The 23,015-nt window shown below is 43.8% G+C and overlaps 1 protein-coding gene across 2 annotated transcripts in view; it reads right to left on the bottom strand.

The window, feature by feature from the left end:
- The window catches only part of nfxl1 (nuclear transcription factor, X-box binding-like 1), a 177,853-nt gene that overhangs the window by 60,073 nt on the left and 94,765 nt on the right, over positions 1 to 23,015 (bottom strand). For both annotated transcript variants that reach the window (XM_067988151.1, XM_067988158.1), the window contains exon 16: positions 15,825 to 15,962. In XM_067988151.1, the coding sequence (XP_067844252.1) occupies positions 15,825 to 15,962 (138 nt within the window). The remainder of the gene's footprint in view (positions 1 to 15,824; positions 15,963 to 23,015) is intronic.

Below are 23,015 nucleotides of genomic sequence, written 5' to 3'. Positions count from 1 at the left end.
ACCCAAACTGAGCATTGGCAAGCAGGTTATAAGGGGCTGCTCTTTCAAAACTGAGAGGGTGGTAGGTCTGTGGAATTTGCTGCCCCAGGAAGCTACATCATTAGATAAATTTAAAACAGAAATAGACAGTTTCCTAGAAGTAAAGGGAATTAGGGGTTATGGGGAGCGGGCAGGAAATTGGACATGAAGCTGAGTTCGGATCGGTCAATGCCCTGTGGGTGGCGGAGAGGGCCCAGGGGCTATGTGGCCGGGTCCTGCTCCGACTTCTTGTGTTCTTTAGATTTGTGGTTGGGATCAGATCAGCCATGATCTTATTGAATGGCGGAGCAGGCTCGAGGGGCCGATTGGCCGACTCCTGCTCCAATTTCTTATGTTCTTATGTTCTTATGTTATTGGTGGGCAAGTGTTGCTTGATAGCACTGTCGACAACTCCTTCCATCACTTTGCTGATGATTGAGTGTAGACTGATGGGGCGGTAATTGGCCGGATTGGATTCGTCCTGCTCTCTGTGGGGTAGATGCCAGTGTTTTAGCTGCACAGGAACAGTTTGGCTAGAGGCGTGGCTAGTTCTGGACCACAAGACTTCAGCACTACAGCCAGGATGTTGTCGGGGCCCATAGCCTTTATTGTATCCACTGCACTCAGCCGTTTCTTGATATCACGTGGAGTGAATCAAATTGGCTGAAGACTGGCTTCTATGATGGTGGGGATATCGGGAAGAGGCCGAGATGGATCATCCACTCGGCACTTCTGGCTGAAGATGATTGCAAACGCTTCAGCCTTGTCTTTTGCATTCACGTGCTGGACGCTGCCATCATCGAGGAAGGGGATGTTCACAGAGCCTCCTCCTCCTGCTACTTGTTTAATTATCCACCACCATTCACGACTGGATGTGGCAGTACTTCAGAGCTTTGATCTGATCCGTTGGTTGTGGGATTGCTTAACTCTATCAATAGCATGTTGCTTCCGCTGTTTAGCATGCATGTAGTCCTGCGTTGTAGCTTCATCAGGTTGGCACCTCATTTTTAGGTACACCTGGTGCTGCTCCTGGCATACTCTTCTACACTCCTCATTGAACCAGGGTTGATCCCCTGGCTTGTTGGTAATGGTAGAGTGAGGAAAATGCTGGGCCACAAGGTTACAAGTGCCAGGCAATGACCATCTCCAACAAGAGAGTGTCTAACCACCTCCCCTTGATATTCAATGGCATTACCATCGCCAAATCCCCCACCATCAACATCCTGGGGGTCACCATTGACCAGAAACTTAACTGGACCAGCCACATAAATACTGTGGCTACAAGAGCAGGTCAGAGGCTGGGTATTCTGCGGCGAGTGACTCACCTCCTGACTCCCCAAAGCCTTTCCACCATCTACAAGGCACAAGTCAGGAGTGTGATGGAATACTCTCCACTTGCCTGGATGAGTGCATCTCTAACAACACTCAAGAAGCTCGACACCATCCAGGACAAAGCAGCCCACTTGATTGGCACCCCATCCACCACCCTAAACATTCACTCCCTTCACCACCGGCGCACAGTGGCTGCAGTGTGTACCATCCACAGGATGCAATGCAGCAACTCGCCAAGGCTTCTTCGACAGCACCTCCCAAACCCGCGACCTCTACCACCTAGAAGGACAAGAGCAGCAGGCACATGGGAACAACACCACCTGCACATTCCCCTCCAAGTCACACACCATCCCGACTTGGAAATATATCGCTGTTCCTTCATCGCCACTGGGTCAAAATCCTGGAACTCCCTTCCTAACAGCACTGTGGGAGAACCTTCACCACACGGACTGCAGCGGTTCAAGGCGGCGGCTCAGCACCACCTTTTCAAGGCCAATTAGGGATGGGCAATAAATGCCGGCCTCACCAACGACGCCCACATCCCAAGAACGAATAAAAAAAATTACAGATTGTGCTGGAATACAATTCTGCTGCTGCTGATGGCCCACAGTGCCTCATGGATGTCCAGTTTTGAGTTGTTGGATCTGTTCTGAATCTATCCCGTTTAGCACGGAAATAGCGCCACACAACACGTTGGATGGTGTCCTCAGTGCGAAGACGGGACTTCGTCTCCACAAGGACTGTGCGGTGGTCGCTCCTACCAATACTGTCATGGGCAGGTGCGTCTGCGACAGCTAAATTGGTGAGGACGAGGTCAAGTAGGTTTTTCCCTCGTGTTGGTTCGCTCTCTACCTGCCGCAGGCCCAGTCTGGCAGCTATGTCCTTCAAGACTCGGCCAGCTCAGTCAGTAGTGGTGCTACCGAGCCACTTTTGGTGATGGACATTGAAGTCCCCCACCCAGAGTACATTCTGTGCCCTTGCTACCCTCAGTGCTTCCTCCAAGTGGTGCTCAACATGGAGGAGGACTGATTCATCAACTGAGGGAGGGCTATAGGTGGTAATCAGCAGAAGGTTTCCTTGCCCATGTTTGACCTGATGCCATGAGATTTCATGGGGTCTGAAGTTAATGTTGAGGACTCCCAGGGCCACTCCCTCCTGACTGTATATCACTGTACCGCCACCTCTGGTGGGTCTGTCCTGCCGTTGGGAGAAGACATACCCAGGGATGGTGATGGAAGAGTCTGGGACGCTGAAAGGTATGATTCTGTGAGTATGGCTGTGTCAGGCTATTGCTTGACTTGTCTGTGGGACAGCTCTCCCAGTTTTGGCACAAGTCCCCAGATGTTAGTGAGGTGGACTTTGCACGGTCGACTGGGCTTGGTTTGCCTTTGTCCTGGTCCGGTGTCTAGTGGTCCGATGCCGGGTGATCCGTCCGGTTTTATTCTTATTATGACTTTTTGTCGTGAGATTGTACAACCTTAGCGAATGCCTTTTGAAAATCCAAATATACTACATCCACTGGTTCCCCTCTATCTATCCTGCTAGTTGCATCCTCAACAAACTAATAAATTTGTCAAACATGATTTCTTTTTCATAAAACCATGTTGACTCGGCCTAATCATGTTATGATTTTCTAAGTGCCCTGTTACCAGTTCCTTTATAATGGATTCCAGCATTTTCCTGATGACTGATGACTAATGTCAGGCTAACTGGCGTGTGGTTCCCTGATTTCTCTCTCACTCCTTTCTTGAATAGCAGGGTTACATTTGCTACCTTCCAATCCACGGGCGCCGTTCTAGAATCTAGGGAATTTTGGAAGATCACGACCAATGCATCCACTGTCTCTGCAGCCAGAATGTAGGCAATCAGGTCCAGGGGATTTGTTGGCTTTTGGTCTCATTAGTTTCTCCAGTATTTTTTCTTTACTGATATTAATTACTTTAAGTTCCTCACTCTCATTAGCTCCTTTGTTCCCCACTATTTCTGGTATGCTTTTTGTGTCTTCTACTGCGAAGAACGATACAAAATATTTGTTTAACGGCTCCGCCATTTCCTTATTCCTCGTTATAATTTCTCCTGTCTCAGCCTCTAAGGGACCCACATTTACTTTCGCTAATCTCTTCCTTTTTACATACTTGTAGAAGCTCTTACAATTTGTTTTTACGTTTCTTGCTAGTTTACTCTCAGATTCTATCTTCTCCCTCTTCGTTAATTTTTTGGTCGTCCTATGCTGGTTTCTAAAAACCTCCCAATCGTCAGGCTTACTACTCTTCTTCGCAACATTATAGGCCTCTTCTTTTAATAGAACCACAGAAAAGATGCAGCACAGAAGGGGGCCATTCGGCCCATCGTGTCCACACCGTCTCGAAGAACAACCAGGTGCCCATTCTAATCCCATCTTCCAACACCCATCCGTAGCCCTGCAGCTTACAGCACTCTAGGTGCAGGTCCAGGTACTTTTTAAAAAAGAGTTGAGGGTCCCTGCCTCTATCACCAATTTGGGCAGAGAATTCCATGCACCCACCACCCTCTGGGTAAAAAAGCTTTTCCTCATGTCCCTTCTAATCCTTCCGCCAATCAGCTGAAATCTATGTCCTCTAGGGGAAACAGGTACTTCCTGTCTACTCTATCTGGGTCCCTCATAATTTTGTACACCTCAATCAAGTCTCCCCTCAGCCTCCTCTGCTCCAAGGAAGACAACCCCAGCCTATCCAATCTCTCTCGTAACTGCAATTTTCAAGCCCTGGCAACATTCTTGTAAATCTTCTCTGCACTCTCTCCAGAGCAATTATGTCTTTCCTGTAATGTGGTGACCAGAACTGCGCACAATACTCCAGCTGTGGCCTTACCAGCGTTTTATACAGTTCCATCATTACATCCCTACTTTTGTATTCTATACCTCGGCTAATAACGGAGACCATTCCGTATGCCTTCTTCACAACCTTATATACCTGTACTGCCAACTTCAGGGACCTGTGCACATGCACTCCAAGGTCTCTCACTTCCTCTATCCCTCTCAATATATTCCCGTTTACTGCATATTCCCTTTTACTGTTTGCCCTCCCTAAGTGCATTACCCCACACTTCTCCGGGTTGAACTCCATTTGCCACTTTTCTGCCCACTCCAGCAACCCATTGATATCTTCTTGGAGTCTACAGCTATCCTCTTCACTATCAACTACACAGCCAATTTTTGTGTCGTCTGCAAATTTGCCAATTGTGCCCCCTACATTCAAGTCCAAATCATTAATATATACCATGAACAGCAAGGGACCCAACACTGAGCCCTGTGGCACACCACTGGAAATGGATTTCCATTTGCAAAGCCATCCATCAACTTTTACCCTTTGTTTCCTGTTACTGAGCCAATTTTAGATCCAATTCACCACATTTCCCTGTATCCCATGGGCTTTTACCTTTCTGTCCAGTCTGCCATGTGGGACCTTGTCAAATGCCTTACTAAATCCATGCAGACAACATCCACTGCACTACCCTCATCAATCCTCCTGGTCACTTCCTCAAAGAATTCAATCAGATTTGTAAGGCATGACCTTCCCTGAACAAATCCATGCTGACTATCCCTGATTAAACCATGCCTTTCCAAGTGACCGTTTATCCTATCTCTCAGAATTGATTCTAATAGTTTGCCCACCACCGAGGTAAGACTGACCGGCCTATAATTGTTCGGCCTTTCCCTCGTACCCTTTTTTAAAAAATGGTACTACGTTTGCAGTCTTCCAGTCCTCCAGTACCTCCCCTGTATCTAGTGAGGATTGAAAAATGATCCTCAGAGCATCCGCTATTTCCTCCCTGGCTTCCTTCAATAGCCTCGGGAGCAATCCATCCGGCCCTGGTGACTTATCAACTTTCAATGATTCCAGTCCCTCTAATACTTACTCTTTCGTTATGTTTACCTTATCCAATATTTCACACCTCTCCTCTTTAACTACTACGTCTGGATCACCCCTTTCCTTTGTGAATACGGAGACAACATATTCATTTAAAACCCTGCCCACATCCTCTGCTTCTACACACAAGTTACCCTCATCATCCCTGATAGGTCCCACCTTTTCCTTAGCTATCCTCTTGTTCTTAATGTACTGATAAAACATCTTTGGATTTTCTTTAATCTTACCAACTAATATTTTTTCATGCCCTCTCCTTGTTTTCCTTATTTCCTTTTTTACGTCATCCCTGTACTTTCTATACTCCTCTAGGCTTTCTGCAGTATTTAGTTTTCTGCGACAGTCATAAGCTTTCTTTTTCTGCTTTATCTTGCCCCGTATACTTCTAGACAACCAGGGGCTCTAAATTTGGCAGTGCCACCCTTTTTCTTTGAGGGGACGTATTTGCATTATACCTGTAGAATTTCACTTTTTAGTGCCTCCCACTGATTACTCCTTAAGTAGTTGTGTCCAGTCCATTTCTGCCAAACCACCTCTTAGTTCTGTAAAATTTGCCCTCCCCCAATTTAAAACATTTACTCCTGATTTAACTCTGTCCTTTTCCATAATAATGCTAAAACTAACTGAATTGTGATCACTATCCCCAATATGGTGACCCACTGTCACTTCACCCACTTGCCCATCTTCATTTCCCAGGGCTAAATCTAGAATTGCATCCCCTCTTGTTGGGCTTGTTATGTACTGGCTAAAAAAGTTCTCCTGGACACCGATCAAGAATTTTGCACCCTGTGCCTCTCTCACTGTTTGAATCTCAGTTGATGTTAGGGTAATTGAAGTCCCCTACTACTATTGCCCTCTTATTTTTGCACTCAGAAATTTGCCTACATATTTGTTCTTCTATCTCCCTTTCGCTATTCGGGGCTCTATAGTACACTCCTAGTAGTGTGACTGCCCCTTTTTTATTTCTTAGCTCAACCCATATGGCCTCGATTGATGATCCATTTAGCATATCATCCCTTCTCACAACTGTAATTGATTCTTTAACCAATAATGCTAGCCTCCCTCCTTTTTTATCACCCACTCTATCCTGCCTGAAAACTCTATATCCAGGGATATTGAGCTGCCAATTATCCCCCTCTTAAAGCCAGGTTTCCGTTTCCGTTTATAGCAATGATATCATGCTGCCACATGTCTATCTGTGCCCTTAGCTCATCTGCTTTGTTTGTAATACTCCTTGCATTGAAGTATATACCCTTTAACCCCGTCAAATTCCTGTGCTGAACACTATTTAATCCTTGCTTCTTTTGCCTTTGAGTCGCTAACTACGTCACTATAACTGCTTTTCTACTTCCCGTTTCCTGGTATGAATTTGTCCTATCTGTACCTGCCCTATCTAGCCTTAACTTCTTTAGTTAGCCACAGATGGATCACTTTTCCCCTGGAGTTTTTATTTCTCAATGGATTGTATATTCGTTGAGAATTTTGAAATATTTCTTTAAATGTTTGCTATTGCTTATCATACCTTTTCATCTAATTTCCCAATCTACCTTAGCCAACTCGCTCCTCATACCTTTGTAATTGGCTTTCTTTAAGTTTAAGACTCTAGTTTTGGACTTCAGTATGTCACTCTCAAACTCAATGTCAAATTCTATCATATTATGATCACTCTTCCCCAGAGGTTCCTTTACTATGAGGTCACTAATTAACCCTGTCACATTACTCAAGACAAGATCTAAAATAGGCTGTTCCCTGGTTGGTTGCATGACGTATTGTTCTAGGAAACTGTCTCGAATGCATTCGATGAACTCGTCCTCCAGACAACCTTTGCCAATTTGATTTGTTCAGTTGATGTGAAGATTAAAGTCCCCTACGATTATTGCATTACCTTTGTTACCAGCTCCTATTATTTCTTGATTAATACTCTGTCCAACAGTATAGCTACTGTTAGGGGGGGGGGGGTCTATAAAACTACTCCCACCAGTGTTTTCTGCCCGTTATTATTTCTTATCTCCACCCATATGGTAGGTTGGCCTTTATTGCAATGGGGTTGGAGTACAATAGTAAGGGTATCTTGCTGCAATTGTACAGGGCATTGCTGAGACCACATCTGGAGTACTGTGTGCAATTTTGGTCTCCTTACCTAAGGAAGGATATACTTGCCTTAGAGGCGGGTGCAACAAAGGTGCACTAGGTTGATTCCTGGGATGAGAGGGTTGTCCTATGAGGAGAGATTGAATAGAATGGGCCTATACTCTGAAGTTTAGAAGAATGAGAGGTGATCTCATTGAAACATATAAGATTCTATGAGGGCTTGACAGGGTAGATGCTGAGAGGATGTTTCCCCTGGCTGGAGTGTGTAGAATTAGGGGACATAGTCTCAGGATAAGGGGTTGGACATTTAGGACTGAGATGAAGAGGAATTTCTTCACTCAGAGGATCATGATTCTTTGGAATTCTCTACCCCAGAGGGCGGTGGATGCTGAGTCGTTGAGTATATTCAAGACTGAGATCAATAGATTTTTGGACTCTAAGGGAGTCAAGGAATATGGGGATTGGGCGGGAAAGTGGAGTTGAGGTCGAAGATCAGCCACACTCTTATTGAATGGCAGAGCAGGCTCAAGGGGCCGTACAACCTACCTACTCCTGCTCCTATTTCTTATGTTCATTTGCTCATATGTTTTTCATCGTGCCATTTACTCAACAAACGCACAAGATTAAAGTACACCATGCGAATCAGTATTGAGATCACATGCCCAACGATGGCGTCTATTATTCATTCTTTATTTTCAATTCAGAAGTGCAATTCACCACGTCTGGATTCAGAATTCACTACATGTGGCTAATGTATTGCACAACACTGTTTTAAAATGGTCAATGCTTCAATAGTCTTTAAATCCTATTTGGAGAATGGTTGATTAATTTTTTACACCGATTAAATCAATGGCCCCAATTTTAACTCCCCTTTGCCTGGCGGAAACCAGGTTGGAGGGGAGGGGGTAGGGCAGTTAAAATGAGGGCAGTTACCCCCTTCTGATCCCGCTGCCTTACTGCCGTGTCCTGATGTTAACTTGCTCTTTTAAGCAGGTGAGCAGGACACCCGCAAGAAGGCAGTGGGTTCCTTCTTTAAATAAACAGATTGGGTCCGATGGTGTTATTGGGACCCAGCTGCAGTATTAGTCAGAGGCCAGAGCGGGAGATCAGTGAGGACATCCCCGTCAGGACAGACCTGCCGGAGTGGATCGTGGGCCAGAAAAGGCCCAGGCAGGTAAGAAATTAAATTTAATTTTAGGTTTCCTTGTGGGCCAGGAGGAGCAAGAGTGCTCCTCCGGTCCTCACGAGGAAGCCTTGGGCCTCCCATGGCCTGGGCTCACCCCTCCCCCTGATCGCATCCAGAGCACCCTCCCACCACTTACCTGGATCCCCGGCTGCTGTCTCCTACCTGCCGCCGAATATCCGCTCCCACCCACGTAGTGGATCTGTCCAGGTTCAGGTGGGAACAACGGAAAAAAAATCTATGGTAATAAGGTCGAGCCGTTAAGATCGGACTCCCTGGTTCACCGCCTGCTTTGGGGCTCGCATGCTCCGTAAATGCACCCCCCCCCAACCAACTTAAAAATCAAGGCTTTACGGAACAAGTGCAGATAGCAATATCAAAATGGACCCAATACTCCGAAAACTGCAAGACAATGCACTCATTGTTCAGATATCAAAATACAGAGATTTATAAAACAGCCACAAGAGCTATTTCTCAAAGTTCTATTTACTAAGCAAATCTCAGCTTCCCATAATACCATGGAGACCAACACTATACTGACAGGGCAAGAATTTATTCTGTTTACTTTTAACAGCAGTTGTCTCAAGCCAAACAAAAACTTAGAGGCTTGAATATTTCCCCTTCGTTTCTCAAACTAGACTTGTATGGTTTAATTTTTCCCTCTAATTCAGAGCAGTGCATTTTTTGTGTATTAAAAATATTCTGAATTATCTATCCACTAGATACTATAGACTGCACTATAAAACAAAATATTAACTGCTGATCTCATCTGTAGAATCTACTTGTTAAATCAATTCTTTAGAGATTTGGAAACCCTCATAAGATTCTTGCAAAAGGATAGCCTATTTTCAAAAGTACAAGCTATATAAAGACAGCTCAACATGAACATAATAATGATTATAGTTTTATGAATGTACAAATCTATTTAGCCATGAACAATTTAAAGTTTTTTTTTGTAAAACAAAAATATATTCAGATTGTAACATTGTATTGGTAGGTAGCAAAATAAATGCAGAATCATGGAAATTTCATTGGGAAATTTGAGATGCATATGGTAAGTTAATTAGGGACATGTGCTGGATATTCAAGATGCATTGTACAAACTGGATTCAGAATGTAATTAAAACAACTAAGTTCGTCTTTTCCTTCTCCAAATAAAATCAGATTACAAAAATGTCAGTGATTGCAATGTAACAATATAATAAAACCAGATTTGATTCACAGGAAGAACCAAGTCTACACTGTACAGCTTAGGGAAAAATAACAGGAAAAACTTGTATCGTTTAACAGCCATGTCAGATCCACAGCAATTTCAGCTTAAAGATTTCCATCAATTTTCCTGGGCTACTCTGCCAGAATTTGCAGCCAGGACCCAAGTGATCTTTATTACACAACCGATCCTTTAGGCACCATGTTTAGCTTTCAACTAGAGGATTTTTGTGCCTTCTTTTATATTAATACAGCTGAAACTCTATTGCAACATACAGAAGGGAAGAAGTATCTACCTGTTGCTTTAGAAGATGACTGAGTATTTCCAAAGTACATCCACTTTTAAAGGTACATTTTGCAGTATCTAGTTTCCTTTGTTTTGTCAAGGAAAATGATTCAGACTCTTATTTAAGTTCTGGGAAAGATGGCAGCTATTTCGCAAGGATGAGCTACATTTGAATAGGAAAAAATCTAATGAACTGGCAAATGGATAAATAGGGAAGCAAAGAGTCATTTAAACGAGAAAAGGGAAGGGGAAAGAAAAGCAATCAGAAAGAACAAGGAGAGAAGGTATAAATAGATTTAAATAAATATTCAAATAAGGAATAAAGGAAGTAGGGGAGGAAAATCAAGTTCACTAGTTATAACCAGGAAAAAAAGATTGGGATAAAGAAACAAAACAAAAATGAATGGAAAAGGAGTAGCTTTAAATACGGAAAAAGAAAGATAAAGTGCATGCATTGCAATGCTCAGTGTGTGGGAAATAAACTCGCAGAATTAGAAGCAATTTTGTCACAGGAAAATATAGATTTAACAGCACCATCACAAATTTAGCAAAGGAGGAAAATAAATATATTGGGTTACAATATTTTGTAGGAGACAAAACAGGTAAGAAAGGAGGAGTAGGTGTGGCAATATTTGTGAAGGAGGAAATACATGCTATAAAGAGGACTGATGTACACAAAAAAAGGTTCATATAGAGTCAATATGGATAGAGATCAAAGGTTTTTATTAAAAAAGGAATTGTTACGTTAGGAGGGTCAGACTACAGACCCCCTAATTGTGGGAGAGAAACGGAAGAGAAAAATCTGTAAACAGGCCAGGGAGATGAGTGGGAATAACATTATTGTTCTAGGAGATTTTAATTACCCACTCATTTATTGGGATTTTTTTTTATTCGTTCATGGGATGTGGGCGTCGCTGGCAAGGCCGGCATTTATTGCACATCCCTAACTACGCGCGAGAAGGTGATGGTGAGCCGCCGACTTGAACCGCTGCAGTCCGTGTGGTGAAGGTTCTCCCACAGTGCTGTTAGGAAGGAAGTTCCAGGATTTTGACCCAGCGGCGATGAAGGAACGACGATATATTTCCAAGTCGGGATGGTGTGTGACTTGGAGGGGAACGTGCAGGTGCTGCTGTTCCCATGTACCTGCTGCTCTTGTCCTTCTAGGTGGTAGAGGTCACGGGTTTGGAAGGTGCTGTCAAAGAAGCCTTGGCGAGTTGCTGCAGTGCATCCTGTGGATGGTACACACTGCAGCCACTGTGCGCCGGTGGTGAAGGGAATGAATGTTTAGGGTGGTGGATAGGGTGCCAATTAAGCGGGCTGCTTTGTCCTGGATGGTGTCGAGCTTCTTGAGTGTTGTTGGAGCTGCACTCATCCAGGCAAGTGGACAGTATTCCATCACACTCCTGACTTGTGCCTTGTAGATGGTGGAAAGGCTTTGGGGAGTCAGGAGGTGAGTCACTCGCCGCAGAATACCCAGCCTCTGATCTGCTCTTGTAGCCACAGTATTTATATGGCTGGTCCAGTTAAGTTTCTGGTCAATGGTGACCCCCAGGATGTTGATGGTGGGGGATTCGGCGATGGTAATACCGTTGAATGTCAAGGGGAGGTGGTTAGACTCTCTCTCGTTGGAGATGGCACTTGTCTGACGCGAATGTTACTTGCCACTTATCAGCCCAATCCTGGATGTTGTCCAGGTCTTGCTGCATGCGGGCTCGGACTGCTTCATTATCTGAGGGGTTGCGAATGGAACTGAACACTGTGCAATCATCAGCGAACAACCCCATTTCTGACCTCATGATGGAGGGAAGGTCATTGATGAAGCAGGTGAAGATGGTTGGGCCTAGGACACTGCCTTGAGGAACTCCTGCAGCAATGTCCTGGGGCTGAGATGATTGGCCTCCAACAACCACTATCATCTTCCTTTGTGCTAAGTATGACTCCAGCCACTGGAGAGTTTTCCCCCTGAATCCCAATTACTTCAATTTTACCAGGGCTCCTTGGTGCCACACTCAATCAAATGCTGCCTTGATGTCAAGGGCAGTCACTCTCACCTCACCTCTGGAATTCAGCTCTTTTGTCCGTGTTTGGACCAAGGCTGTAATGAGTCTGGAGCAGAGTTGTCCTGGCGGAACCCAAACTAAGCATCGGTGAGCAGGTTATTGGTGAGTAAGTGCCGCTTGATAGCACTGTTGATGACACCTTCCATCACTTTGCTGATGATTGAGAGTGGATTGACGGGACGGTAATTGGCCGGATTGGATTTGTCCTGCTTTTTGTGGACAGGACATACCTGGGCAATTTTCCACATTGTCGGGTAGATGCCAGTGTTGTAGCTGTACTGGAACAGTTTGGTTAGCGCCGCGGCTAGTTCTGGAGCACAAGTCTTCAGCACTACAGCCGGGATGTTGTCGGGGCCCATAGCCTTTGCTGTATCCAGTGCACTCAGTCATTTCTTGATATCACGTGGAGTAAATCAGATTGGCTGAAGACTGGCTTCTGTGATAGCGGGGATATCGGGAGGAGGCCGAGATGGATCATCCACTCAGTGCCTCTGGCTGAAGATGGTTGCAAACGCTTCAGCCTTGTCTTTTGCACTCACGTGCTGGACTCCGCCATCATTGAGAATGGGGATGTTTTCAGAGCCTCCTCCTCCTGTTAGTTGTTTAATTGTCCAACACCATTCACGACTGGATGTGGCAGGCAAGCCGAGCTTTGATCTGATCCGTTGGTTGTGGAATTGTTTAACTCTGTCTATAGCATGTTATTTCCGCTGTTCAGCATTCTTGTAGCAGTGTTGTAGCTTCACCAGGTTGGCACCTCATTTTTAGGTATGCCTGGCACTGCTCCTGGAATGCTCTTCTACACTCCTCATTGAACCAGGGTTAGAACATAAGAACATAAGAAATAGGAGCAGGCCAATCGGCCCCTCGAGCCTGCTCCGCCATTCAATAAGATCATGGCTGATCTGATCCTCACCTCAAATCTAAATTCATGTCCAATTTCCTGCCCGCTCCCCATAACCCCTAATTCCCTTTACTTCTAGGAAACTCTCTATTTCTGTTTTAAATTTATTTAATGATGTAGCTTCCACAGCTTCCTGGGGCAGCAAATTCCACAGACCTACTACCCTCTGAGTGAAGAAGTTTCTCCTCATCTCAGTTTTGAAAGAGCAGCCCCTTATTCTAAGATTATGCCCCCTAGTTCTAGTTTTACCCATCCTTGGGAACATCCTTACCTCATCCACCCGATCAAGCCCCTTCACAATCTTATATGTTTCAATAAGATCGCCTCTCATTCTTCTGAACTCCAATGAGTAGAGTCCCAATCTACTCAACCTCTCCTCATCCCCGGGATTAACCGAGTGAACCTTCTTTGTACTGCCTCGAGAGCAAGTATGTCTTTTCTTAAGTATGGACACCAAAACTGTATGCAGTATTCCAGGTGCGGTCTCACCAATACCTTATATTTCCTGGTTCATCCCCTGGCTTGTTGGTCATCATAGAGTGAGGAATATGCCGGGCCATGAGGTTACAGATTGTGCTGGAATACAATTCTGCTGCTGATGGCCCACAGTGCCTCATGGATGCCCAGTTTTGAGCTGCTAGATCTGTTCTGAATCTATCCCATTTAGCATGGTGGTAGTGCCACACAACACGTTGGATGGTGTCCTCAGCTTGAAGACGGGATTTCATCTCCACGAGGACTGTGCGGTGGTCACGCCTACAAATACTGTCACGGACAGATTCATCTGCGACAGGTAGGTTGGGGAGGACGAGGTCAAGTAAGTTTTTCCCTCGTGTTGGTTCGCTCACCACCTGCCGCAGGCCCAGTCTAGCAGCTATGTCCTTCAGGACTCGGCCAGCTTGGTCAGTAGTGGTGCTACCGAGCCACTCTTGGTGATGGATATTGAATGCCCCACCCAGAGTACATTCTGTGCCCATGCTACCCTCAGTGCTTCCTGCAAGTGGTGCTCAACATGGAGGAGGACTGATTCATCAACTGAGGGAGGGAGAGCGGTAGGTGGTAATCAGCAGGAGGTTTCCTTGCCCATGTTTGACCTGATGCCATGAGATTTCATGGGGTCCAGAGTCAATGTTGAGGACTCCCAGGGCCACTCCCTCCTGACTGTATATCACTGTGGGAAGGGAGTAAACAGAAAAATAGGTATGGAGTTCCTAAATTTTATGTAGGACTTCTTCCTCAAACAATGGGCTTGACCAAGACCTGAACTTTAAAGCGCAGATCAGTTCCATTCGGCCAGAAATTGCTTCGAGCAGCGAACCAGCAGTGCTCGCCGCTCATTAGATTTAAAGTCGCCCGCTGAGCTACCGTGTTCTTTTTGGCGGCAACTTCCTTGAACTGTGAGCTTAAAAAACTTCAGCATATCTTTCTTGGGCTATGTGTATGATGAAAGGATCTCTAAGGCACCTCAACCAATCAACTTGAAGCAAGCTACGCTATGAGAACCAGGAAGTGCAGTTCATAGACAATCCATGCAATCAATCCCATCAATCCACTCTCAATCATCAGCAAAGTGATGGATAGGTGCCATCGACAGTGCTATCAAGCAACACTTACTCACCAATAATCTGCTCATCGATGCTCAGTTTGGGTTCCACCAGGACCACTCGGCTCCAGACCTCATTACAGCCTTGGTCCAAACATGGACAAAAGAGCTGAATTCCAGAGGTGAGGTGAGAGTGACTGCCCTTGACATCAAGGCAGCATTTGACCGAGTGTGGCACCAAGGAGCCCTAGTAAAATTGAAGTCAATGGGAATCAGGGGGAAAATCAGTGGTTGTTGGAGGCCAATCATCTCAGCCCCAGGACATTGTTGCAGGAGTTCCTCGGGGCAGTATCCTAGGCCCAATCATCTTCAGCTGCTTCATCAATGACCTTCCTTCCATCATAAGGTCAGAAATGCGGATGTTCGCTGATGATGGTAGACTGCGGAATATGCCGGGCCATGAGGTTACTGATTGTGCTGGAATACAATTCTACTGCTGCTGATGGCCCACTGCGCCTCATGGATGCCCAGTTTTGAGCTGCTAGATCTGTTCTGAATCTAGCCCATTTAGCACGGTGATAGTTGGATGGTTGTCCTCAGTGTGAAGACAGGACTTCATCTCCACGAGGACTATGTGGTGGTCACTCTTACCAATACTGTCATGGACAGATGCATCTGCGACAGGTAGACTGGTGAGGACGAGATCAAGTAGGTTTTTCCCTCGTATTAGTTCGCTCACCACTTGCCGCAGGCCCAGTCTGGCAGCGATGTCCTTCAGAACTCGGCCAGCTTGATCAGTAGTGGTGCCATGAGATTTCATGGGGTCCGGAGTTAATGTTGAGGACTCCCAGGGCCACTCGCTCCTGACTGTATATCATTGTACCACCACCTATGGTGGATCTGTCCTGCCGTTGGGACAGGACATACCCAGGGACGGTGATGGAAGAGTCTGGGACGTTGGCTGAAAGGTATGATTCTATGAGTATGGCTGTGTCAGGCTGTTACTTGACTAGTCTATGGAACAGCTCTCCAAATTTGCAAGCAATACTTGTAAATAGGAAGCATACTAAATAAGTGAGATGGTACATTGTGGTTTAAAAAAAAGTAAAAAGAATGGGGAATGGCTGAGTGATGTGGAAAAGCAAAGGGAAACCATCAAAGAATGAAAATCACAATTGAAATTTTACAAATATTTTCACAAGTAATAGAAAATGAAATATTACTAGAAATGAATATTAAGCACATAAAAGCCCTCTTTAGAACTCAAGAGTCCTCACTGCATGGTTTTCATACCTTTTGTTTATCATCTCCATCCACTATGGTCACAGCATGGCATTCTGTTGCACATGTGTGATTCCCACAGGCCAGGAGTCGTCCACAAGGTCTTTTACAGGAGTACGGTCCTGTCACATGACAAGGCAAAGGACTAATCTGAAATACAAAAAAATTAATTACACATTATAACCGCCTTAGCACCTAAACACAAAGTCAAATTTCAAAGCACAATGATGCTTCTGAGGAAAAGAAAACTTACTTTCACCTTACTAAATATGATAGTCATCTCATTTCCTTGTGAAAGTTAATTTGCCAACAAATAAACAAAAAAGGGTATGCTTTGATTCAATAATTTCAGATTTATTTTAAGTTTGGTCTATTTGCCATGTATCTATGTCTGCATAGTATCCCCATGTGCATATGTAAAAAGATTAAATAATGTGCATTTGCCACTGAATACTCAAAACTATAGTAGTCGCTGAATTCTCTCTGTTCTCATTCTTTCACCTGCCAAGTGTTTAAAATCTATTTTGTAGTATTCAGCAACAGGCAAATTTAAAAAATCAATTTTCTACTGAAAATGAGTACAAAGTTTGAATACTATGTACGACGTTCAGTATATAGTGCAACCAATTAAGACATTGTGGAATGTATTTACTGTAATCTACGGTTGGACAACATTTCATACAATTCACATTTTTCCGATGTCCAAGAGAAAACTACAGATCTCTGATCATTTTACTGCCTGTTACAGGCCTAATTCTGGTCTTGTCTCAAACAGCTCCATCTACCAAGAGACATGGACTAGATTTTTCCTTCTAATATTTACAAAAGGAGATTAGTAAATCTGACTGTTAAATATCAAAGACAAACAAATAAAAACATTCAAACAATAGTTTGTCCTGCAGCATTATGATGGGATGACTGCAGCTAAACCACAAATAAACAAACAAATGTGGACTTTTTTAAATCATTATGCAATTTTCTGTAGTGTTGTACATTGATGAAATAAAATTTGTATCTCTTTTCCTGAAACTGCCCCTCTGCTCATCTTTGACTCATTCTTTGTCTCTATCCTTTGTTTATCTAGTTGTATCTTGGTCTCCCTCTTTCTCTCTTGATAGTTCTCATATACATTCTTTTCTTGTCTTTGCATCTCTCCACTTGTCTCCGACTATCTCCCTCACTCCTTCCCTTTTGTCTCCTCCGTATGTCTTCACACAGTTCTCACTGGATCTCTTTTTTGTACATCTCCCAATTATTACAGATTTTCTCTCTACATGCATTTTTATTTCTCTCTTTCTGTCTCACTTTCCTTTTCTTCTCACCTACCATGGAGACCAGAAGGCTGATTCAAGCTCCAACCATTTGATAGCTGCACAAATTAGGGTTGAGGTCGCAATCAGATCAGCCATGATCTTATCAAATGGCATAGCAGGCTCAAGGGGCCAAATGGCCTACTCCTGCTCTTAATTTGTATGTTCATATTATCTCATTCCCTGGGTACAAAGCTACAGCTCTCCTCTCTAGCATCAGCCAAAATATTATTCTCACTTTAAAAGCGTCCACCAGCCACAGAAACACGTTTTAAAAATTCATCCTAGGGATGTGGGCCTCACTGGCAAGGCTGGCGTTTATTGCTCATTCCTAGCTGCCATGGGAAGGTGGTAGTGGGCCTTGTTCTTTAATTGTGTGAAGATGCTCCCACAATGCTGTTGGAAAGCAGTTAGACCACACTTGGGAGTACTGTGAACACTTCTGGTCTCCATATTATAAAAAAGGATATAGGGGCACTGGAAAAGGTGCAAAAAAGATTTACTTGGATGATACTAGAACTGAAAGGTTATACCTATCAGGAAAAATTGAGCAGACTGGGGCTCTTCTCTAGAAAAGAGAAGACTGAGGGATGACCTGATAGAGGTCTTTAAGATTATGAAAGGTAGAGAAGATGTTTCCACTTGCGAGGGAGACCAGAACTGGGGGCCATAAATATAAGATTGTCACTAATAAATCCAATAGGGAATTCAGGAGGAACTTCTTTACCCAGAGTGGTTAGAATGTGGAACTCGCTACCACAAGTAGTAGTTGAGGCAACTAGCGTAGATGCATTTAAGGGGAAGTTAGATAAACACATGAGGGAGAATGGAATAGAAGGGTTTGCTGATAGGGGTAGATGAAGTAGGGAGGGAGGAGTGTGGAGCATAAACACTGGCATAGACCTGTTGGGCCAAATGGCCTGTTTCTGTGCTGTATATTCTATGTAACTGAGTAGCTTGCTGGTCAGTTAAGAGTGAACCACTTTAGTGTGGGACTGGAGTCACATATAGGTCAGACTGGATAAGATATACTTCCCTAAAGGACATTAGAGAACCAAATGGGTTTTTAGTACAATCCAACAGTTTTATGGTAACTTTTACTGATACCAGCTTTTTATTTCCATTTTTTTCTAAAAAAGACAGCAAAATCCCATTAAACCTTAAACTTATTGCATATTAGATACATATCCAAACAGTTCTACATCATTCAGAGCCATGGCAAGGATCCCCCCAGCTCTGTGCAAAGTTTAGGATCAGTTCTACACCTGCACAACTGATATAGATGCCCTGAAAATGTACCCACTTTAGGTCATTATGTGGAATATTATCTAAGAAGTGCAAGCAGATAGGTTCAAAATAATATACAATTCAAAGTTACATTATGTCTGGGAATTTTTGTTTGATTGCCTTTAGTAGCCAGGGATAAACTTCAGAGCTTTTATCTTGGATGTTTTATCTGTGATTATTCATCTTTCTCAGGAAATGAAATAAATGGTGCAGAGTCTAAGAAACGTATCATGGACTCTCCCCTCTCTATCTCTGTAACTTCCTCCAGCCCTATAAACCCTTCTAGAACTCTGCATTCCTGCAACTTTGGTCTCTTGTCCATTCCCCACTTCCATCACCCCACCAAGTGGCTGCGCCTTTGAGCTGTCTGGGTCCCAAGCTCTGGACTTCCCTCCTTAAACACCTCTGCCTCTCCACCACTCTCTCCTTCCTTAACACCTTCCTTAAAACCTACCTCTTTGACCAAGCTTTTGGTCACTCATCCTAATGTCTCCTTCTTTGGCTGGGTGTCAATTTTTATCAGATTATGTTCCTGTAAAGCACTGTAGGACATTTTACTACGTTAAAGGCGCTATATAAACGTAAGCTGTTGTTGAGCCTTCAGCTGTCTCAGTCCTGCTCCCTGGAATTTCATCCCTAAATTTCTCAATCTCCCCAAAACTCTATCTCTTCAACTAAACCGTCAGTGACCATCTCCCTTTCTGGCTCGAAGCCCGTTTTCCTTATTTGTACCTATTTGTAAAGTGCCTTGGGACATTCTTTGCATTAAGGGCACTCTACAGATGCTGGTTGTTGTTCTCTTGGGAACAGAAGAACGATACTACCAAGAGGAGCAACACCTTCTTTAATTCTCTCCATTACTAGGTCTACTCCTAGTGCTATTTGGGTGCTCCTATTATTGACATAAATTCCAACAAATGAAAAATAGCTTGCAGCAGGAAGAAAAAAAACCAAGATATTACGAAAATGGTGGTCGCAGTGCCACTATATTCTCTAAAAAAATGATGTTTTTACTACAGCTACTTAAGCCTGCGCACAGAAATCCAGAAGGGAAAAACAGATGTACAAAATGCAGCACAAAGGCATGGATTAAAGGCTGGCTTTGCGATAAGTAGAATATTGTCAAGTACCTCTGAAGTAAACTTTTTTTTTTAAAGTTTACATTATTTAAAATAAAAAGTATACAAAGAGGATGTCATTTTATTTTTAAATTATTTTATTACAGTGAAGCCTGTACAAATGGACACATCCAAAAAATGGACATTATCGACAGTCCCAAATAACTTGCATTGTAATATATACAAGCTGCACCTTGAAACCATAGAAACTCACAAATTATGAACTACGGACAGCCTTCAATGCACCAAGTCCGTTTACAACCTAAAACACAGGACAAGCAGGTAAGTGCGAGACTGCAGCAGGTGAAATGGCTTTTGTTACCCAGCATCCGTAGCAGCATTGAAACCACTCTATCTCAGAGACTGAATGCTTGCATGGTTCTATCCCAGGGGGAGCTCAAGAGCCGACAGTCAGGGGGCCTCAGGAGACGGAATTCAGTCAGAGATGGCGGCTGGGGGAACGGGGGTCCGCTGGGGGAACCGGGGGCCCAGGGAGCGACTGGGGAACCGGGTCACGTGGTCAGGCATCACGTGGTCAAACCTCCAGGAACGCCTCCAACCAGAGTTGGCAACTTTAGACATCTCACTCCACCAGTTCATCAGGTACTGATGAGCTATTAACAGTCCTCTACCCACTCCCCAGTACTTCAAACATTAGCAGCTGCAGCACACAGGGGGAGGTGGTTCCCCCCAATTTGGCTGGAATCTCCCAGGCACTCTGGCCCTACTGTGGACACCTTGCCTTGTGCAGGCTGCCAATGTTGCAGATCCCAGGATCAGGGCATCCTTTCCTCAATGGAAAAGGACCTGGGATGGCAATGGACTGGGAAACCCAATGAACAGAAAATGAACAAAAATCACATCCTGCTGGCAGGGCTCCAGAACTAGGCACGATCCCTGGTGAGGACGAAAAAAAGGAATGCTGCAAGAGATACAGCCAATCCTGGGATATTTGGCTCATCTGGTTTACTGTACATACAATGACCATTTTGAAATTAAGGACACCTGCAAAAAAAGGGCACATGATGCAAGTCTCTTGGGCGTCCCTAATTTACAGGTTTCACGGTTTTTAATAATAATAATTGGAATTTTAGAATTCAGGGAAAAGAAACATAGTCACTTTTAAGTTGACAAAGATTGATGAAGACACTTGTTCAAGCATCTGAACTACGTGAGGAGGTAACAGAACTGTTAACTACAAAGTGTTGCTCAGTAATACCACTAAGATTGCAATTCATAGAATCAAAGAATGATTCAGCACAGGAGGCAGCCATTCGGCCCATCGTGCCTTTGCCGGCTCTTTGAAAGAGCTGTCCAATTAGTCCTACTTCCCTGCCCTTTTCCCAAAGCCCTGCAAATTTATTCCCTTCAAGTATTTATCCAATTCCCTTTTGAATTATTGAATCTTCTTCCACCATGTCTCTTTCAAAGTTACTGTAAAAATTAATCTTAACCTTTTAAAAAAAACTCATATAGCATTTTCTAAACTGATTCGGTTGCCTCAAAAAGTAAAAGGATATCAGAGGGGATGTTGATTACATATAACTTTGGAACATTTCAAAGTTGGATTTCGCCAACAGTTCCAACTCATCCTGGATTCCCCCCACCAAAGCAGGTTATGAGTATTACATCTTGTAACACAAATCCATCCCAAATGTTATTCAATAGGCAATAAAATTTTGAACTTTCTACTATTAGGAAATGGTCATCAGGACTATGAAGTCCCGACAGACTATGCTGTGCCAAGGTGTTATAGCCAAACCAGAATTTGAGAGTAGTTTCAGCTGCTTTTTAGATTTTTTGAAAAAAGTGCTTTTCTGTTTTTTTCATTTACTAAGGTCTTAACTTGCATAATTTTTCCCTTTCCATGAGAAAATATTCTTTGATGTTCCACTGTAATTCACAGTATCTTGAAAATGTTGGCAATATTGATGCCATATAACAGGAAGAGGGTAAAATTTGATGATGAATTAAATTCTCAGCTCATTTGGTGAAGGAACACAAAGGAATCAGCGAAAACAAATTTTTAAGTGCGTGATAATGAGAAATGACTACTATAGAATTCAGGTACAGAACAAAGAACTGTCGTTATGCTTTTCAAATAATGTATCCACAAAGCCCTGCTGCAAGTATTTAATATGTTTAAAGAGATTGCATTTATATAGCACCTTATCATGTCCTAAAGTGCTTTACAACCATTGGATTACTTTTGGAGTGCATTCATTTGTTATGACGGTCAGGTTTACTATTAACTGGAACAATTGAAAGCAATTCCTTTGCCAAGTTTCTACTAAAAGATCTTGCAAGTTATTTAGCCTATTCAGCTACCTAGACAGTAAACATCAGAGCACAATAGCATTTTGCACCAAAATAAATCAACAGATTGTAATCTTTCTAATTTAGAAAACACAGTAACTTAAATGTGGTTCTATGGTTTGAAAGTCACTAACTCTTAATACTATAAGTTTACAGTATCACTGTCCAGACGTAACCAGATAAAGTAAAATTTTAAAAAGCTACAAGACAAAACCTAAATCAAAAGCAAAATACTGCAAATGCTGGAGATCTGAAATAAAAACAGAAAACGTTGGAAATACTCAGCATGTCAGGCAGCATCTGTGGAGAAAGAAACAGAGTTAATGGGCTCGATTTTAGCACCCGCCATCGGGTGCATTGGTGGCGGGGGGGGCTACGAAAATCGGGGATTCCCGGGGCAGGTCAGGAGCCTGGCTCCAAACCGGCCCATTTCCGGGTTTCCCGCTGACATGCACACGCAGCCCTGCATGTGGGACTCCCGCCGGCAATTAAAGCCGGTGGGGTGCCACTTAAAGTAATTGAACAGGTATTTCAGGTTGTTTACAGACCTGATTGACCTGTTATTTTAGCAGGAATGGGATTTTGCAACTGACTGGGACTGTTTCCCGTACTGGGGGAAACACTCCCAGTTCAAATGGACGTGTTGCAGCCATCAGCCTGTGGCAGCTGCAAAGGTCCATTTGACAGGTTTGAATATACTCAACGACTCAGCATTCATAGCCCTCTGGGAAAGAGAATTCCAAAGATTCACGACCCTCAGTGAAGAAATTCCTCCTCATCTCAATCTTAAATGGCCGACCCCTTATCCTGCAACTATGCCCTCTAGTTCTAGACTCTCTAGCTAGGGGTAACAACCTCTCAGCCTCTACCTTGTCAAGCCCCCTCAGAATCTTGTATGTTTCAACGAGATCACTTCTCATTCTTCTAAACTCCAAAGAGTATAGGCCCATTCTCCTCATAGGACAGCCCCCTCATCCCAGGAATTAATCTAGTGCACCACCTCTAAGGCAAGTATATCCATCCTTAGATAAGGAAACCATAATTGTACGCAGGTGAGGTCTTACCAAAGCCCTGTACAATTGTCGTAAGGCTTCCTTACTCTTTTACTCCAACCCCCTTGCAATAAAGGCCAACATGCCATTTGCCTTCCTAATGGCTTGTTGTACCTGCAT

Source organism: Heptranchias perlo, chromosome 1 (assembly GCF_035084215.1).
Source record: "Heptranchias perlo isolate sHepPer1 chromosome 1, sHepPer1.hap1, whole genome shotgun sequence".
NCBI lineage: Eukaryota > Metazoa > Chordata > Chondrichthyes > Hexanchiformes > Hexanchidae > Heptranchias > Heptranchias perlo.
Note: the sequence above shows the minus strand (reverse complement) of the source record. Positions and strands in the feature narration are given on the sequence as shown.